The sequence below is a fragment of the Balaenoptera ricei genome, chromosome 16, assembly GCF_028023285.1.
Source record: "Balaenoptera ricei isolate mBalRic1 chromosome 16, mBalRic1.hap2, whole genome shotgun sequence".
Taxonomy (NCBI): domain Eukaryota; kingdom Metazoa; phylum Chordata; class Mammalia; order Artiodactyla; family Balaenopteridae; genus Balaenoptera; species Balaenoptera ricei.
Genome location: NC_082654.1, coordinates 16327569 through 16346602, shown reverse-complemented (window position 1 = coordinate 16346602; position 19034 = coordinate 16327569). Strand labels below are relative to the sequence as shown.

At 49.4% G+C, this 19034-nt stretch overlaps 1 protein-coding gene across 1 annotated transcript in view; it reads left to right on the top strand.

The window, feature by feature from the left end:
- Window positions 1–19034, top strand: part of VWA2 (von Willebrand factor A domain containing 2) — a 65923-nt gene that overhangs the window by 41988 nt on the left and 4901 nt on the right. Inside the window, 10 exon segments of the mRNA XM_059900285.1 lie at window positions 2975–3111; window positions 3678–3810; window positions 12567–12622; window positions 14207–14314; window positions 15288–15488; window positions 15491–15847; window positions 16906–17098; window positions 17100–17257; window positions 17260–17448; window positions 18111–18236. Of these exon segments, the coding sequence (XP_059756268.1) occupies window positions 2975–3111; window positions 3678–3810; window positions 12567–12622; window positions 14207–14314; window positions 15288–15488; window positions 15491–15847; window positions 16906–17098; window positions 17100–17257; window positions 17260–17448; window positions 18111–18236 (1658 nt within the window).

Sequence of the window (19034 nt, the reverse complement as noted above, 5' to 3'; positions counted from 1 at the left end):
GTTAGGTCTAGAGCTTTTGTGGGTTATTGTAGAGACTAAAGTTTGTAATGAGTAGTCTGGGAAGTCTTTGGGGTGGGGGGGGTTTGAGCAGGAAAATTACATGAATTGGCTTACATTTTTAGAAAATCACACTGACTGCAAGGTAGAGAATAGACTGGTGGGTGAGGCAGAGGGAGAAGCAATAATAGGGGCAGTGGGGAATCTAGTTAGGAGGCCTTTGGAGCAGCTCACATGCAAGATAATGATGGTTTGCAGTAGGGAAGCAGCTGTGACCCCGCTGAGGCGTGGTTGGATTTAGGATGTGTGTTTGGAAGGCAGAGCAATGGAGTGACTGGTGTATTGGATGTGGGTGTGTGAGAGAAGAATCAAAGATTTTGGCCTGAGCTCCAGTGTGAATGGTGGTGCTATTTACTGAAAAGAGAAAGACTGGGAAAGGAAGAAAGGAAATTGAATTCTGTTTCAGACAAGTCAAGTTTGAGATGCGTATTAGCCATCTAAGTAGAGAAGCTGGATATGAGAGTCTGGAGCACAGGAGAAAGGACAGGCATCGAGACTGAAACTGAGGATGGTATTTAAAGCCTAAATAAGATCACCTGGAGCTGAGTGCCGAGTGGACCAGCAAGTGCAGAAAGAGGAAGAAGATAGAAGGGGACTGAGGTGGCAGGTGCCATGGGGCTGCCCCGATTGTGCTGTGTCCTGGTGACGATGATGACAGCTACCACCACCATCATTGGTGTCGTCATGGCCAATAAGTTGGTATTAAACACAAGCTGCCTTACGGCTGGCTCTTTCTGTGTCCTCAGATATAAGGAGTATAAACCCCTTGAGAGAGGAGAGTGGGCGTTACTTCATGGCTCCCTGCCCACCCTCATCCCCGCATAGGGCCGAATAGAGTGCCTTGCACGTAGTATTTGCTCAAAGGTTTGTCACTGAGGATGGAATCTCCCATGGGTGGAAATACTGGCCCGTTCTGGGGCTTTCTTCTCCGGCTGCTGGCTGGAGTAGCGCTTCTCAAACTATCTGTGGTGAAGGTCCAGTTTGTTTTTTTTTCTAATCCATCATGAACTGATACTTTTTTAAAAAAATACAATAAAAATGAGTTACTAGAAAGATGAAATAAAAACAAAATAGAAACTCAGATATTTATTATATGACCCAACAGACATAAAATGACTGTCAAGTTGCTGTACGATTAGTTTCTAAATGCTTGGTGTCTATATTTACCGGATTCTGAATCAGGGTGAAACAGTTTGGGGCTCTTCACTGGCCCACACACCATACTTTGAGCATCCCTAGTGTAGGGAAATCAAGAAGCCATTGCTCAGAAGAGGGGGCATGGCTCAGATATGAAGGCCTGAGCTGCAGACACAGGAAGCCGCTGAGAAAGCCTGATGGACCTCCAGGCCGGCCTGAGCCCTCCCCACTCCTAGTAAGAGGCCAGCTCGCTGTTGACCAGTGGTTCTCCAGGTGTGTTCCTTGGACCAGCAGTGTCAGCATTACCGGGGAGCTTGCTAGAAATGCACACACTCAGGCCCCGCTGCACTGGATCCAAAACTCTGGGGCAAGGGGCCTCAATCTGTGGTTTTTCTGGCCCCTCAGTGATTCTGATGCCGCCAAAGTCTGAGAACCACTGCAGTGTGAGATTAAAGACTGTTGCCTGTTCAAACTCTTTCCCCCTTTTAGTGTATATTGAGCCCCTTCTCTGACGGTTCTCAACTCTGGCTGAGCATCTGAATTACCCAGGGAGCTTTTAAGAAGGTCTGTTTGGGGGCCGGGAGAGCGAAGGGTGTGGCCCGGCAGAGCTGCCCACTCAATGCTAATGCGAGTCCGGAACTGAGAAGCCCCTCTGTGTGCCAGGTGCTGTCCTAGGTGCTGGGCAAAGTGTCTGGTTTCTGTGGCTTCAGAGGAGAATGGGGAGCTTGACATTAGGAGGTTTAGAGATGCATGAAGGTTTTGCTGTATTGCCAAGCCGTGGTCTATTTTGATGAATTTTTGATAGGCAGGATTCTAGATGTGTCACTGACTGCCTTGTCTTCTTAAAAACAGGTTTCTCAGCATCATTTAACCCTTTCTTCATGCCCTACGGTCATCATCCCCCACAGCATTTCTGTTCTGGGACACTAACAGTGCCCTCTGGTTGTCGAACTATGCCAGCTCCTGCCTCTACACGGCCTCATGTTGCTGGCCTGTGAGTTCTTATTGCCACTATTTATAATTCTTCAGGATTTTTTTTTTCTTCTATTACTAGCTGTCCCTGTTTGTTCTTCTCTTGCTGTCACCTAGAACCACTTTCCTTCATTTCCTTTCTAGTTAAATTTTTTTTTATTATTTTTGGCTGCATTGGGGCTTCGTTGCTGCGCACGGGCTTTTCTCTAGCTGCGGCGAGCAGGGGCTACTCTTTGTTGCGGTGCGCGGGCTTCTCATTGCGGTGGCTTCTCTTGTTGCAGAGCACGGGCTCTAGGCGCGCGGGCTTCAGTAGTTGTGGCACTCGGGCTCAGTAGTTGTGGCGCACGGGCTTAGTTGCTCCACGGCATGTGGGATCTTCCCGGACCAGGGCTCAAACTCGTGTCCCCTGCATTGGCAGGCAGATTCTTAACCACTGTGCCCCCAGGGAAGCCCTCTGGTTAAATTTTTCTCATCAGCTATGGGTTGCAAAACCCGACGACTAAATCTGTTAGGACGCTGTCTCAAATAAGAACCGACGGTCTGAGGGTGAGGCTCTCCTCTGAGGAAGTTCGTGGACTGCAGCATGTGCACGTTATGACCATGGCTGAGCATCCTCAAGGTCCTTCTGTGCTTCACTTCTAGACCTTACCTGCGTCCTAGGTGGATGAGGTTGCAGCTCTGTGGCTCCTGCATCAGTGGGTGGCGGGGCTGTCCACAGGGAGCCCCGCGTCTAGGAGACGGGTGGATAGGAGGGGGGTGAGTACGGGGCGATGAGCCATTGTAACTTCTCGGCTGGGGGCTCGGGGCACAGGTGGGAGGAGCCGCGCACGCTGGCCAGCGAGCCAAGGGGGCAGCACGTGCTGATGGCCGAGCAGGTGGAGGACGCCGCCCACGGCCTCTCCAGCATCCTCAGCGGCTCTGCCACGTGCACCATTGCCTTTCCGGGTGAGTAAGGCCTTTCCGTGTGGAAAGGAGTGGCGTCGCCTGTATGGAAGCGGGCTGGGGGTGAGGAGGGTTCCCCAAGGCTGGAGGTCAGGACTCGGGAGGTCCCCCTGAGAGGGAGGGAAGAGGAATGGAGCCCAGCAGCCTCGGCCCTGGGGCACTCTGCTCTGTTCTCCCGCCCTGTGTCAGGCCCTGTGGGGTTCCAGGCTGGGAATTCCGAACTTGTCGCACGGGGTGGAGAGGCTCAGATCCGGTGGGGTCCCCTCCCCTGCTGTCGGCACAGGGAGGCCTCATCTGGGGGTGAGATCCCCGTATATTCCCTGTCATCTTCGTCGGCCTCCATCCAGGAGCTAGAGTGAAGTACGTTGTACAAAAGGTGCACGTGTGCATAGGATGGAAGAGCGGTGTGGGGCGGGGCTTGTGCAGAGGAGGTGCTCGGAGACCGGCTGCTCCTCCCCCGTGTACTCTGCCGGGGAAGAGGCAGGGCTGAGGGTGGTGGGCCCACGGGCGGAGGAAGGAGGCGTAACCCTGTCTTCCCTGCCTCGGGTATGCACGGTGGACACAGACAGACTGCAAGGTCCAGCCTCAGCCCTGTGAGCGCAGGACGCTGGAGATGGTCAGGCAGCTTGCCGGCCAGGCCCCGTGCTGGAGGGGATCTCGGGGGACCAAGGCCGTGCTGGCTGCGCTCTGTCCCTTTTCCAGGTTTGTCCACAAGGTGTGGGGTCAGAGCCTGCGGGCAGGGCCTGGGCGGGGAGGGCCAAGTGCTCATGGGCTGCAGGGAGAGCGGCTCTCCGGGGCCTTGGCTGTGGAGTGTGTGACAGGGATCGGAGGAGACCTGGGAGGGAGGCAGGGACAGAGCTCCGGGGACCCAGGCAGGGGCACAGCTACTCAGTGTCAAGAGTCTTTTAGACACACCGCCCAGGAGCCCAGGGCCTGGGTCACAGCCATTCTGAAGGCTGGTAAATCAGCCAAAAGCTGGTCTGACAGGGCAGTGGTCCGGACTTGGGATAGTGGTCTGCTAATTCGGTCCCTCTGATCACCAGTTTCCATATGTATGGGGGCTGAGCAAGGCAAGAGGCTTAAGGTGCTTAGATGAATTCCGGTTGTGGAGGCCGTGGAGAATGCTGGGTTCTTCAGGACCGGAGCTCAGGCATTCAAGAGCACCTGCCGCCCGGCTCTCAGCCACTGCCCCGCAGACCCCCAGATCATCCCCCTTTATCCGGACCACCTCCAGTGTGGCACCTGGTCAGCAGCTCATGATCTCGCCCTCTAGTCCTTTCTGGAGGGCCAGGGTAGCATTTGAACCAGCTGCACCTTGGCCCCTTGGCCTGGCCTCAGCGATGAGATCAGAGCGCGCACAGCAGTGAGATGGAGCGGCTGAGAAGCCGTGAGGGCCGTGTTGGGTCGCTGCAGAGTCCAAACACCATCTCGGCAGGGAAGGGCGGTGCCCCCCACGTGGCTCAGAGGAAGTGGGGCCTCGTGCCGTGTCAGAGGCCACTAGAGGCTCTCTTCTGAACCTGCACTTTCGAGTGAAAGGAGGTAGTTCTTCATTCCCTGGTGAACATGTTTAAGTCCTCACTCTGAGCCAGGCGGGGTCCAGCGAGGAGGCAGGCACAGTCGCGGCCCCAAGAAGCTCGTGGTCCAGAGAGAGCCTCCCAAGTGCTGGGATGGGGCCTGTCCTCCCCACACGTCATGGAGGAGGGGTTGCTTGAGCAGTCTCGAGAGATGTGGGAACCGGGTAGCAGTGGGCAGAGGCATCCAGAGCCGGGAGCCCTGGGAGAGGCTGGTGGGTAGAGTACACTTCATGCCTATGTGCTCAGACGCTGGGGGCATCACCACTAGTGAGCTAGTGAGCTGGGAACCTCCCGCTGTCTGTTTCCACATTCGGCAAGGGGGTGATAACAGGACCTGCCCCCAGAGGATTGTCAGGAGCACGCAGCGAGTTAATTCGTAGAATGCACTGACATTGCAGGCTCCTAGAATAATGCATATAGTAGGCTTTTCATCAATCCCCTCATTCAAGAAATACTCACGGAGGCTCTCCTAAGTTCCCAGCACTGCCCCAGGTCCTGGGGAATCAGCCTGAGCGTCTCGGAAACAAATCTGCTCTCATGAGCAAAAGGCAGCAATGAACAAAGTGAATACCTAAATGAACTACTAGGTGGTGGTAAGTGCAGTAGGGGAAAGGATGTGGGGTGGGACAGGGTGGGGTAAGTAGAGGGTAGGGTTGCAGTTTTAATTAGAGTGGGCAGGGACCAGACCTGAGGGAGGTGGGGGACTAGCTGAGGACAGGCTCAGGCGAAGCCCTGTGGATAGTGTCTGCTCAACAACGCTGGCTCCTGTAGGCCTGGGTAGGGAGGGCAGGACCCGTGGAGCTTTCTGGGCTAGGACGTGTGGTTTTATGAGGTCACGAGGAGTAGACACGGAGGGGGAGAAGAGTTCTCTTTAATGAGCTGGCAGCTTGGCACAGTTTTGATTTCAGCAACCCCTTGAGTTCGTAGTTGACTTGGCTTTTTTTTTTTTTTTCCACACACACACACTGTATTTTATTTTTACAAGAGATAAATAAACTGACACCAAGCATTGTAAATGGATGACCACAACAAAAGCAACAATGATTGCAATTACCAAACACGAAACACACTCATACTATGTCATAATATTGACATTCAGTCCAGCAATCCTCCACTGTAACAGCTCCTTTACTTTGCAGTGAAAATTGATTTGTATATTCTTTGCCTCTGAGTCCTTGTGGGATTTTTTTTTTTATTCAAACAGAAAGTCACAAAAATTATAATCATCCTCATTAGTTCACTCAGTCCCATGTAATTAATTTTTTTTTCATACTGATCTTTTGTTAGCACTTTTATGAATTCATCAGTTTTCCATTAGAGTTCTGAAAATGCTTATTCATTCAGTTCAGCAGTATAGTCAGTTACCAGAAACCTGTACTTGTCAGAGTCTTTTCCATGAATTCCTTGAAGATGAAACCCTCTTATAGGAACATTTTTGCAAAAGCATCAGAGTACACCCAGAACTGTCTGTAAATGACAAAAGACTTAAAAATGACCACAGTTAAAGATTTGATGAAAGTTCATAATAATGCAATTGACAAGGAAATTTATTTCTGAGATATACATTTTAAAGGAATAACTAGAATTATGACTTATAACATTATACCAGAACATATAAGATTTTTAGAAATTTCATGTAATGTCTGAAACATTTATATTAACATATTTCCATACAAATAACCCAAAGAAAGTTTAGTATTGTTTTTTTGTTTGTTTTTTTATACTGCAGGTTCTTATTAGTCATCAGTTTTACACATCGGTGTATACATGTCAATCCCAATCGCCCAATTCAGCACACCACCATCCCCACCCCACCGTGGTTTTCCCCCCTTGGTGTCCATACGTTTGTTCTCTACATCTGTGTCTCAACTCCTGCCCTGCAAACCGGTTCATCTGTACCATTTTTCTAAGTTCCACATACCTGCGTTAATATATGATATTTGTTTTCCTCTTTCTGACTTACTTCACTCTGTATGACAGTCTCTAGGTCCATCTACGTCTCAACAAATGACTCAATTTCGTTCCTTTTTATGGCTGAGTAATATTCCATTGTAGATATGTACCACAACTTCTTTATCCATTCGTCTGTCGATGGGCATTTAGGTTGCTTCCATGACCTGGCTATTGTAAATAGTGCTGCAATGAACATTGGGGTGCATGTGTCTTTTTGAATTATGGTTTTCTCTGGGTATATGCCCAGTAGTGGGATTGCTGGATCATATGGTAAATCTATTTTGAGTTTTTTAAGGAACCTCCATACTCTTCTCCATAGTGGCTGTATCAATTTACATTCCCACCAACAGTGCAAGAGGGTTCCCTTTTCTCCACACCCTCTCCAGCATTTGTTGTTTGTAGATTTTCTGATGATGCCCATTCTAACTGGTGTGAGGTGATACCTCATTGTAGTTTTGATTTGCATTTCTCTAATAATTAGTGATGTTGAGCATCTTTTCATGTGCTTCTTGGCCATCTGTATGTCTTCTTTGGAGAAATGTCTATTTAGGTCTTCTGCCTATTTTTGGATTGGGTTGTTTGATCTTTAATATTGAGCTGCATGAGCTGTTTATATATTTTGGAGATTAATCCTTTGTCCGTTGATTCGTTTGCAAATATTTTCTCCCATTCTGAGGGTTGTCTTTTCATCTTGTTTATGGTTTCCTTTGCTGTGCAAAAGCTTTGAAGTTTCATTAGGTCCCATTTGTTTATTTTTGTTTTTATTTCCATTACTCTGGGAGGTGGATCAAAAAAGATCTTGCTGTGATTTATGTCAAGGAGTGTTCTTCCTATGTTTTCCTCTAAGAGTTTTATAGTGTCCGGTCTTACATTTAGGTCTCTAATCCATTTTGAGTTTATTTTTGTGTATGGTGTTAAGGGAGTGTTCTAATTTCATTCTTTTACATGTAGCTGTCCAGTTTTCCCAGCACCACTTATTGAAGAGACTGTCTTTTCTCCATTGTATATCCTTGCCTCCTTTGTCATAGATTAGTTGACCATAGGTGCATGGCTTTCTCTCTGGGCTTTCTGTCTTGTTCCACTGATCTCTGTTTCTGTTTTTGTGCCAGTACCATATTGTCTTGATTACTGTAGCTTTGTAGTATAGTCTGAAGTCAGGGAGTCTGATTCCTCCAGCTCCGTTTTTTTCCCTCAAGACTGCTTTGGCTATTCGGGGTCTTTTGTGTCTCCATACAGATGTTAAGGTGATTTGTTCTAGTTCTGTAAAAAATGCCATTGGTAACTTGATAGGGATTGCATTGAATCTGTAGATTGCTTTGGGTAGTATAGTCATTTTCACAATGTTGATTCTTCCAATCCAAGAACATGGTATATCTCTCCATCTGTTGGTATTATCTTTAATTTCTTTCATCAGTGTCTTATAGTTTTCTGCATACAGACCTTTTGTCTCCCTAGGTAGGTTTATTCCTAGGTATTTTTATTCTTTTTGTTGCAATGGTAAATGGGAGTGTTTCCTTAATTTCTCTTTCAGATTTTTTATCATTAGTGTATAGGAATGCAAGAGATTTCTGTGCATTAATTTTGTATCCTGCAACTTTACCAAATTCATTGATTAGCTCTAGTAGTTTTCTGGTAGTTTTCTGGTAGCATCTTTAGGATTCTCTATGTATAGTGTCATGTCATCTGCAAACAGTGACAGTTTTACTTCTTCTTTTCCAATTTGTATTCCTTTTATTTCTTCTCTGATTGCCGTGGCTAGGACTTCCAAAACTATGTTGAATAACAGTGGTGAGAGTGGACATTCTTGTCTCGTTCCTGATCTTAGAGGAAATGCTTTCAGTTTTTCACCATTGAGAATGATGTTTGCTGTGGGTTTGTCATATATGGCCTTTATTATGTTGAGGTAGGTTCCCTCTGTGCCCACTTTCTGGAGAGTTTTTATCATAAATGGTGTTGAATTTTGTCAAAAGCTTTTTCTGCATCTGTTGAGATGATCATATGGTTTTTATTCTTCAATTTGTTAATATGGTGTATCACATTGATTGATTTGCATATATTGAAGAATCCTTGCATCCCTGGGATAAATCCCACTTGATCATGGTGTATGATCCTTTTAATGTGTTGTTGGATTCTGTTTGCTAGTATTTTGTTGAGGACTTTTGCATCTATATTCATCAGTGATATTGGTCTGTAATTTTCTTCTTTTGTAATCTCTTTGTCTGGTTTTGGTATCAGGTTGATGGTGGCCTCATAGAATGAGTTTGGGAGTGTTCCTTCCTCTGCAATTTTTTGGAAGAGTTTGAGAAGGATGGGTGTTAGCTCTTCTCTAAGTGTTTGATAGAATTCACCTGTGAAGCCATCTGGTCCTGGACTTTTGTTTGTTGGAAGATTTTTAATCACAGTTTCAATTTCAGTGATTGTGATTGGTCTGTTCATATTTTCTATTTCTTCCTGGTTCAGTCTTGGAAGGTTACACCTTTCTAAGAATTTGTCCATTTCTTCCAGGTTGTCCATTTTATTGGCATAGAGTTGCTTGTAGTAGTCTCTTAGGATGCTTTGTATTTCTGCGGTGTCTGTTGTAACTTCTCCTTTTTCATTTCTGATTTTATTGATTTGCGCCCTCTCCCCCTTTTTCTTGATGAGTCTGGCTAATGGTCTATCAATTTTGTTTATCTTCTCAAAGAACCAGCTTCTAGTTTTATTGATCTTTGCTATTGTTTTCTTTGTTTCTATTTCATTTATTTCTGCTCTGATCTTTATGATTTCTTTCCTTCTGCTAACTTTGGGTTTTGTTTGTTCTTCTTTCTTCTTTCTCTAGTTCCTTTAGGTGTAAGGTTAGATTGTTTACTTGAGATTTTTCTTGTTTCTTGAGGTAGGCTTGTATAGCTATAAATTTCCCTCTTAGAACTACTTTTGCTGCATCCCATAGGTTTTGGATCGTTGTGTTTTCATTGTCATTTGTCTCTAGGTATTTTTTGATTTCCTCTTTGATTTCTTCAGTGATCTCTTGGTTATTTAGTAACGTATTGTTTAGCCTCCATGTGTTTGTGTTTTTTACGGTTTTTTTCCCTGTAATTCATTTCTAATCTCATAGCATTGTGGTCAGAAAAGATGCTTGATATGATTTCAATTTTCTTAAATTTACTGAGGCTTGATTTGTGACCCAAGACGTGATCTATCCTGGAGAATGTTCCATGCGCACTTGAGAAGAACGTGTAATCTGCTGTTTTTGGATGGAATGTCCTATAAATATCAATTAAATCTATCTGGTCTATTGTGTCATTTAAAGCTTCTGTTTCCTTATTTATTTTCATTTTGGATGATCTGTCCATTGGTGTAAGTGAGGTGTTAAAGTCCCCCACTATTATTGTGTTACTGTCGATTTCCTCTTTTATAGCTCTTAGCAGTTGCCTTATGTGTTGAGGTGCTCCTATGTTGGGTGCATATATATTTATAATTGTTATATATTCTTCTTGGATTGATCCCTTGATCATTATGTAGTGTCCTTCCTTGTCTCTTGTAACATTCTTTATTTTAAAGTCTATTTTATCTGATATGAGTATAGCTACTCCAGCTTTCTTTTGATTTCCATTTGCATAGAATATCTTTTTCCATCCCCTCACTTTCAGCCTGTATGTGTCCCTAGGTCTGAAGTGGGTCTCTTGTAGACAGCATATATATGGGTCTTGTTTTTGTATCCATACAGCAAGCCTGTGTCTTTTGGTTGGAGCATTTAATCCATTCACGTTTAAGGTAATTATCGATATGTATGTTCCTATGACCATTTTCTTAATTGTTTTGGGTTTGTTTCTGTAGATCCTTTTCTTCTCTTGTGTTTCCCACTTAGAGAAGTTCCTTTAGCATTTGTTGTAGAGCTGGTTTGCTGTGCTGAATTCTCTTAGCTTTTGCTTGTCTGTAAAGCTTTTGATTTCTCCATCGAATCTGAATGAGATCCTTGCTGGGTAGCGTAATCTTCGTTTTAAGTTCTTCCCTTTCATCACTTAAAGTATATCATGCCACTCCCTTCTGGCTTGTAGAGTTTCTGCTGAGAAATCAGCTGTTAACCTTGTGGGTGTTCCCTTGTATGTTATTTGTTGTTTTTCCCTTGCTGCTTTCAATAATTTTTCTTTGTCTTTAATTTTTGCCAATTTGATTACTATGTGTCTTGGCGTGTTTCTCCTTGGGTTTATCCCGTATGGGACTCGCTGCGCTTCCTGGACTTGGGTGGCTATTTCCTTTCCCATGTTAGGGAAGTTTTCGACTATAATCTCTTCAAATATTTTCTCGGGTCCTTTCTCTCTCTCTTCTTCTTCTGGGACCCCTATAATGCGAATGTTGTTGTGTTTAATGTTGTCCCAGAGGTCTCTTAGGCTGTCTTCATATTTCTTTTCATTCTTTTTTCTTTATTCTGTTCCGCAGCAGTGAATTCCACCATTCTGTCTTCCAGGTCACTTATCCGTTCTTCTGCCGCAGTTATTCTGCTATTGATTCCTTCTAGTGTAGTTTTCATTTCTGTTATTGTATTGTTCATCTCTGTTTGTTTGTTCTTTAATTCTTCCTAGGTCTTTGTTAAACATTTCTTGCATCTTCTCGATCTTTGCCTCCATTCTTTTTCCGAGGTCCTGGATCATCTTCACTATCATTATTCTGAATTCTTTTTCTGGAAGGTTGCCTATCTCCACTTAACTTAGTTGTTTTTCTGGGGTTTTATCTTGTTCCTTCATCTGGTACATAGCCCTCTGCCTTTTCATCTTGTCTATCTTTCTGTGGATGTCTGACTTGGCTTTTATCCCAAGTGGATGTTTTGCCTCAGGAAAGCCCCTGCCCTAGAGGTGAGCCCAATTAGCCTGCCCCTGAGGTGAGCAGCCCTGGGTGGGATCTCACCAGGAGAAATGCTCTTTGGCAAGTTTTAGAGAACTTTGTCACGAAGGCCCCAAGAGAATCTCCTTAGATGAGGCCATCCGTGGAGCTGCTGCCAGCCAAGAGGAGGGCTTTCTGCCTGAGGGACGAGGACCCCCTCCTCTGTGGTCGGCCCATCGCCCCACAGACTCAGGAGAGCCAGGGGGCGAGGCCCAGAGGGCAGGATGCATGGGCTTTGGAGTGGGAGGTGGAGTTCGGATCCCAGCTCTGCTGTGTTCTGGTAACCGTGTGACTTTGGGCAACTTAATTCAGCCCTGAACCCATTTTCCCATCTGGAAGAGGAGACTGCTGTCTCTTCAAGTAGCCGAGGACTTGAAGTAACGATGGGGACGGCTGGAGCATGGAAGCCAGCACAGGAATGGTGGCCCTTGTGTTGTCACAGAAGGTTGTCACTCAAACTGACCTCAGAGGTCATTGAGACCAGCCGGTGGTTTGCAAATCCTCCTGAGCTACGGAGCCTCGTATGGACACTTGTTATGCAGACCAGGAAAAGCACATTTGGGGTGGGGAGGTGGGGCTGGGGCACTGGGGGAGCCCTGGACAGTCCCCTTCCCTCTCCACTGAGGCTCTGAGGAACACAGTTGAAAACTACAGAGTTGCTATATAGAAGAGGGAATGGAAGACCAGAGAAGGAAAGTAACTTGCCTGGGGTCACATAACCAGAATCCAGTTGCCTAATCCCAGTATTTCCCACCCCCCACTCATTGTGCTGGCCCCAGAAGGTAACTCATAATAGAAAGCTGTTGCTGTAGTTCAGAGTATTGAACACAGATATCTCTAATTTCTGACATGATAGCCAGCTTCCATTATCTTTTTTTTTTTTTTAATTGAGTAGTTTGAAACGTTTCCTACTCTATGTGCAGACAAAAGTTGGGTAGAATCAGGGAAAAAAAAAGAACCAGGTCTTTCTTGACTTGCTTCTGCATTGGCATCTTGTGTCAGCTTTTAGTGTTTTAAATACCCTCTCCTGTTAAACCTTTGATCTCTACCATTTGTTTCCTTGGGTTGTAGCTGGAAGAGAGTGTTCTTAACCCACCCTGCCACCTGCTACAGGACCACCCGCCCAGGTACAGTCTGCCTCTTGGATTCTCCTCTTCTTTCTGGCCCTGGGACTAGGCTGGCTCCCAAAGGGGCATGTATACTGGGGCAGCGGGTGGGGTTGGACCGAGCTCCAGGGTACAGGGACAGGCATTTCCTCTGCTCATGCCATACTCATGCCTCCCTTGGTCAGTGGTATATTTTCACTGAGAAAGGGAGTGCAGGCTTTGGAATTACTTCCTTAACCAGGGCCCCTTGCATTGACAAGAGGCAGAGCAGGGCGTGCACTGAGCCCCAGCTGTGCAGACAGAAAGCCTCACATCTAGCACCAAACTCAGGGCAAGATACCTGAGCCTCACTTTCCTCCTCTGTAAAATGGGGTAACGTTTGCCCCATGTCTGGACTCCCCATTTCCCTGCTCTGGATGATAGGGGGTACCATACAAGGGATCCTAGGGAAGATTCAGTAGGTGATGTCCACCAAAGTGCTTCATCAGCTACAAAGTCCCAAGCAAACAGGAGGACTTTTCAACACCATGAAGATCATGCAGCCTGGCTTCCCAATGGGCCCTTACTGCTCCTCACCGCGGGGTCTAGTGCATCTCACTGACCCAGGAACACAGAAATCACACTGAAGTGTCTTGGCATCAGTGCTTGTGTGGATATGCTACTCCTGATGAGGTCGGGAGTCCGTCCCTCGAAAGCAGAGCCAGAGGCTTTGTGTGCAGGCAGGATGGTGCTTCCTGCCTGGGGTTAGGTGATCGTTCGGGCATCTTATTTTAAAGTTCCAACGTGGCTGGTCTCTGACACATGGGAGGAACTGAAAGTGGGGTTGTTTCTGCTCAGAAATTAAAGCTCAAGGACTTATGGTTTTGGAACCAGAGTGACCTGTGTTTGAGTCCCAGCTCTGCCACTTTCCAAGTTGCTGACCTTCAGCACGTGACTTCTGTTCGTCAGGTTTCAGCTTCCTCATCTGTGACATGGCGGTTCACAGTACCTGCTTCATCCAGTTGTATCAGTGAAGTGAGATCATACATGTGTAGCGCTTAGCACAATACCTGGCCCCATAATAGCTGCTCAGTTAAAGGCCACTGTTGGTGCTGTTAATGAGCCCTCAGTTGTTTGCATGAAACTCCAACTGACAGAACTGCTGTCCTAGGAGCCCAGAGTTACCCTCGATAACTCCTACCTTCCAGAAGTGTATACTTTAATTACAATCATGTGCCCACCAAGTAATAGATTAACATTTTTAAGGTATTGTGGGTTTGGACTCCTACATATAAATTTGGAGGTGGAGGGGAGAAATTCAGTCCGTAACACGTGTTCCCAGTATCAGAGCCAGGAGCCAGATCCCACTGGCAGATCCCCAAGTGAGCCTGTAATTCACACAGGGCCTTACTGAGCCCACCATTGAGTGTCTGTTACCACCTACACCCTAACCCCGCCTTACGTACCTCATTTGCTTTCCTTTTCCTCTTTGCTACAGGTGTTGAGACTAATTTCCTAGTGCATCTGGGGAAAGGAAGGGACTGGGCCCTGGTGGGGCAGGGTAGCCAAACCCCTTCACATCTCTGGGCTGATGTGCCAGGCTGTTAACAGGCATCTCTCTGATAGGCCCCTGTGACTCGCAGCCCTGCCAGAATGGAGGCATGTGTGTTCCAGAAGGACTGGACAGGTACCACTGCCTCTGCCCGCTGGCCTTTGGAGGGGAGGCTGACTGCGGTACGTGTGCACAGGACTTCCCAGACTCTGACTGTTGGGGAGCAGTGGAGCCGGGGCTCCTGCTTCTCACCTGCCACCCTTTTAGCTACTAGGTAGGAACTGGCCCTGGAGTTAGGGCCACCTGCTTTTCAAGTACACCACTCATCTGATGTCTCAAATGAGGGTTCCATGAAGAAGTAACTCAGGTGGTGGAGCTCTGGGTAGGACACAGCTCCTGGCTTCTTAGCTTTAGAATGGCTGCTGCTTGATCTGTGAGCCTCGCGGAGCCCGGCTGCAGGCTGGAGCTGGCCGAACTGGGTCCTGGTTCTGGGCTGAGTCTCTTCTCTCCTCTTCCAAGAAGAGGAGGAGTGAGAAGCTTCAACCCCTTTTGGTTTTAAAACTATGAAATGAAGATTATAACTGGCTTTACCCCCTACGGTTATGGGAGTTTGAAATAAGATTCTTAGCACAATGCTTGACACGTAGGATGGGACTTGTTAAATAGTAACCTTTTAAAAACCGTAGTGCTGGGTCAATTGGAGACTTATATGGGAAAAAAATATGTATGCTGACTCCTTACCTCACAAGCTACACAAAAAATCAAGTCCAGATGGATCATAGATTTAAATGTAAAAGGCAAAGTTGTGAAGCTTCTGGAAGAAAACATAGGAGCGTATCTTCATGATCTTGGGGTAGACAAAGATTTCTCCAACAGGACACAGGAAGCACTAACCATAATGGGAAAAAGTTATAGATTCTATTTTTCTTTTGAAAGAGTGGTGAGCTGGAGACACGTGGTGGGAGCCAGGGAGCTCTGTCCGGCCGTGTCTAACCCTGTGACCTGCACTGGTCACTAGGCCCTGAAGCCTCTGTGTCAGTGTCCCATCTCCCTCCTGGGAGGCAGGCGGCTCCGGCCGCACGTGGCGGCTGGGGGTCCCGGGTGGGACAGTGGTCTGCGTGCTCCACAGCGTGACGGCCGCTGTGATCCTGGCAGCCCCGAAGCTGAGCCTGGAGTGCAGAGCCGACGTGCTCTTCCCGCTGGCCGGCTTGGCGGCTGCCACCCCGGAGGGCTTCCTGCGGGCCAAGGCCTCCGTGCAGCAGTTCGTGCCGGCGGCGCGCTCCCGGGCGCGCATGGGCGTGGCCCGCTACGGCGCGGAGCTGGCCGTGGCCATGCCCGTGGGCGAGTACCGGGACGTGCGGACCTGGTCAGGAGCCTCGACGACCTGCCCTTCGGTGGCGGCGCCACCCTGACAGGCCGGGCCCTGCGGCAGGCGGCGGAGCGCGGCTTCGGGAGCACCGCCGGAACGGGCCTGGACCGGCCCCGCAGGGCCGTGGTCCTGATGACCAAGGCACGCTCTCGGGACCAGGTGGCCGACCCGGCGCGTTTCGCCAGGTTCCGGGAGCTGCTCCTGCTGGGCGTGGGCAGCGAGGCCGTGCGGGCGGAGGAGGAGGTCACGGGCAGCCCAGAGCACGTCATGATCTACGCCGGCCCGCAGGACCTGTTAGGCCAAATCCCGAAGCTGCGGGGAACGCGGTGCAGCCAGCAGTGGCCAGGTAAGGACCAGTCCTGCACCGGCGCCAGCTGCGGGCCAGCCTCGCCCGACCCGGGGGCCAGCTGGCCAGTGGCAGGCCCTTCCTCCCTTTGGTAGCGACTTAACCAGGGCCTGTACTGAGGGCCGCAAGCACAGCCCTACTCTTCTCTATGCTAGCCTTGTGATGCGTAACTTTTCGCTTTACTGGTCAGTAGAATTGGACTAATAGTAGTACCTCCAGAGGGGCTTTTGTGAGGGTTAAGTAAGACAAGCAACATACACACTAGCACACAGTAAGCTCAGAATGTACGCTCAGAATGGTAGGTATTGCTATTTATTATTGTTATTTATTATTGTTAATAAGGAGTTCTGAATCTTCAGTCTTTAGCTGAAATGTCGCTCCTCAGAGGAGCCCTGACCCCACCCTTACCCACCCATGTCGCCCCTGCTGGTCCCTCTCACAGCACCCTGCTCCTTTCCTCCATGGCTGCTCACGTAGTTTGTAATTTTTTGTTGGTTTCATGTTTGTCAGCCGATCAAGGACAGGCATTGGCAGTTTTGTCCACATGGTATAATTAGTGGCTTGTATACAGTGCACGGCACATGGAGGGCGCTCCGTAACGGCATAGATGAGGCCCCGGAGCTCAATGGCTTACGCACAGTGGACGTTTATTCCTCTCACATAACAGTTCAGAGGTGAGCGCCCAGGGCCAGCAGGGTGGCTTGGCTATCTTGTGGTTCCGCCTCTGACTTCAGGGTCACTGTTTCTCAGACAGCAGGAAGAGGGCAGAGAGGAAGTGGAAGGCAAGCAGCTTCCTTTTGAGGACATAACTTGGAAATTGCACAATTACTTGCAATCACAACGCATTATATAGAACTTGTCATGTGGCCACACCCGGCTGCCAGGGAGGCTAGGAATGTGGTCTAGCTGAGCATTCACATGTCCTGCTGCCATTCCAGGAGAGGGTGGAGGATGGATACTGCAGTGGACAGACAGCAGACCGGCTGACCTGGGCTCCGCTCACCCCAGCGCAGTCCTCACTTTGCTGCCCCCTGAGGTCCACTCTGCTTGTTCTACAGGCTGCCAGGCCCAGTCGCTGGACCTGGTCTTCATGTTGGACGCCTCGGCCTCTGTGGGGCCCGAGGACTTCGCCCAGATGCAGAGCTTCGTGAGAAGCTGTGCCCTCCGGTTTGACGTGAGCCCTGACGTGACACAGATGGGCCTGGTGGTGTATGGCGGCCGGGTCCAGACAGCCTTTGGGCTGGACCCCCGGCACTGTAGCGCTGCAGGCCAGGAGCCAGGCCCCCTACCTGGGTGGGGTGGGCTCGGCAGGCACGGCCTTGCTGCACATCTGTGACAAGGTGATGACGGTCTGGAGGGGCGCCCGGCCTCGTGTCCTCAAGGCTGCGGGGGTGGTCACGGGTGGGAGGGGGCAGAGGACGTGGCCGTCCCTGCCCAGAAGCTTAGGGACAGCGGCGTCTCTGTCTTGGTGATGGGCATGGGGCCCGTCCTGAGGGAGGCACTGTGGAGGGTCACAGGTCCCTGGGACTCCTTGGTCCACGTGGCAGCCTACGCAGACCTGAGGCACCACCAGGACACGTTCATCGAGTGGATATGCAGAGGTGAGTGGGGGGCGATCCACACCCTCGGGGCCGCCTCCAAGGGAGGACCTCAGCCCGAGCCTTCATGTACATCATTACAGGGACAGCAACTCCTCCCAATTGCCGGGCGCTTTCCACATGCCGGGCTTTATGCTAAGTGCCACACTGACGCGAAACTCTGCAGGAGGCATGCACAACTGGCCCCATTTGACATTTAAGGTGCAGAGAATTTAACACGGGCACCTCTTCCCAAACTTGAGAACGTGTGCACCCCACTTAAAAAGAAGACGTCATTAGGATACGCATAGGACCCCGGGTTGGCACTGACCTTGGTAGGAGCAGACACAGCCAGGACAGCCTGACTCCAAGCCTTCCTTTTGCCAGTGACATCCTTTCCACTCTTTAAAAAGCATGTGGCCATAATAATAACAATAAGCACTGCTGTGTGCACGGCCCGTCCGAGAGAGGGAGTCTCTGTACACGGGTAGGAACGCTGGATGGAAGTCGGGTCTTTGACCGGCCATGCAGTATGGGGCCCCACTAACCTGTGGCTCAAAGGCCCATGGAGCCACTAAGATGTGTAAGACTCTGCTCTGGTGGCCTCGCCTGTGTACTGGGCTTCCTTAGAGCGGGGTCTTTGGGGCCAGCCCAGGCTGGGTCTGCTGGCACGTGCTCCCTTGCAGAAGCCAAGCGGCCAGTTAACCTCTGCACACCCAGTCCGTGCGTGAGCGAGGGCACCTGCGTCCTGCACAACGGGAGCTACCTCTGCAAGTGCCGGGATGGCCGGGAGGGCCCGCACTGCGAGAGCCGTGAGTGGGGCGCCTGCGTGCACTCGGGAGCTGGGGTGCTGTTCTGAGTCCTCCTGAGCCCCAGGGCCACAGCCAAAGGAGGCTCTAGGGCATCAGTGGAGGGAATCAATCATTTGTTCGTTCATGCAGGAAACATTTAGTGGGTGCCTCCTACATCCCAGGTGCCGTTCTAGGTGCGGGGAACAGAGCAGGAAGCAGGACAGAGAGAATCTCTGCCCTCGTGGAGCTTCCATTCTAGTGAGGGAGACAGCAGATAAGTACAGCACGTAGTGTATTGGATGGTGCTGAGCACACTCTAATTGATGAAAATTGATGACTGGGAGGGAGGAGCAAGTGAACCCGGCGTAACTGGAAGGCAGGCAGAGGATGTAGGCACGGGTACAGGTGGGTGGGTGCATGTGGCGGTGGGAGTCGGTGGGAGTTCCGAGCGTTTCTGTTTGCTCAGCTGACAGTGAGGATGGGGAGACATGGGGGTTGAGGAGGGGAGAGAACGAGTAACTGTCCAGGGGAGAAGGGGACTAGAGTAAGGACGTAGAGAGTGACTGCTGGACAGCACCCTGGCCCACCTGGGGCCGCTGTTCATGCATTTAAAGTTAGAACAGCAGCGGCAGCCAGAGGATGATTCCCACTGGAGCCCTGGGTTTTCAGGCACTGGTAGAGGTGGGCTTCCCGATACCAGGCGTGATGTGAGGGGCACCTCTTCCTTGGCTTACGGAGTAAGAGCAAGGCATGATGGGGCCCGTGAGGCAGCTAGTTGGTTTGAGAAGAGGACTCAGACACTCCTCGTGTCCTCAAAGT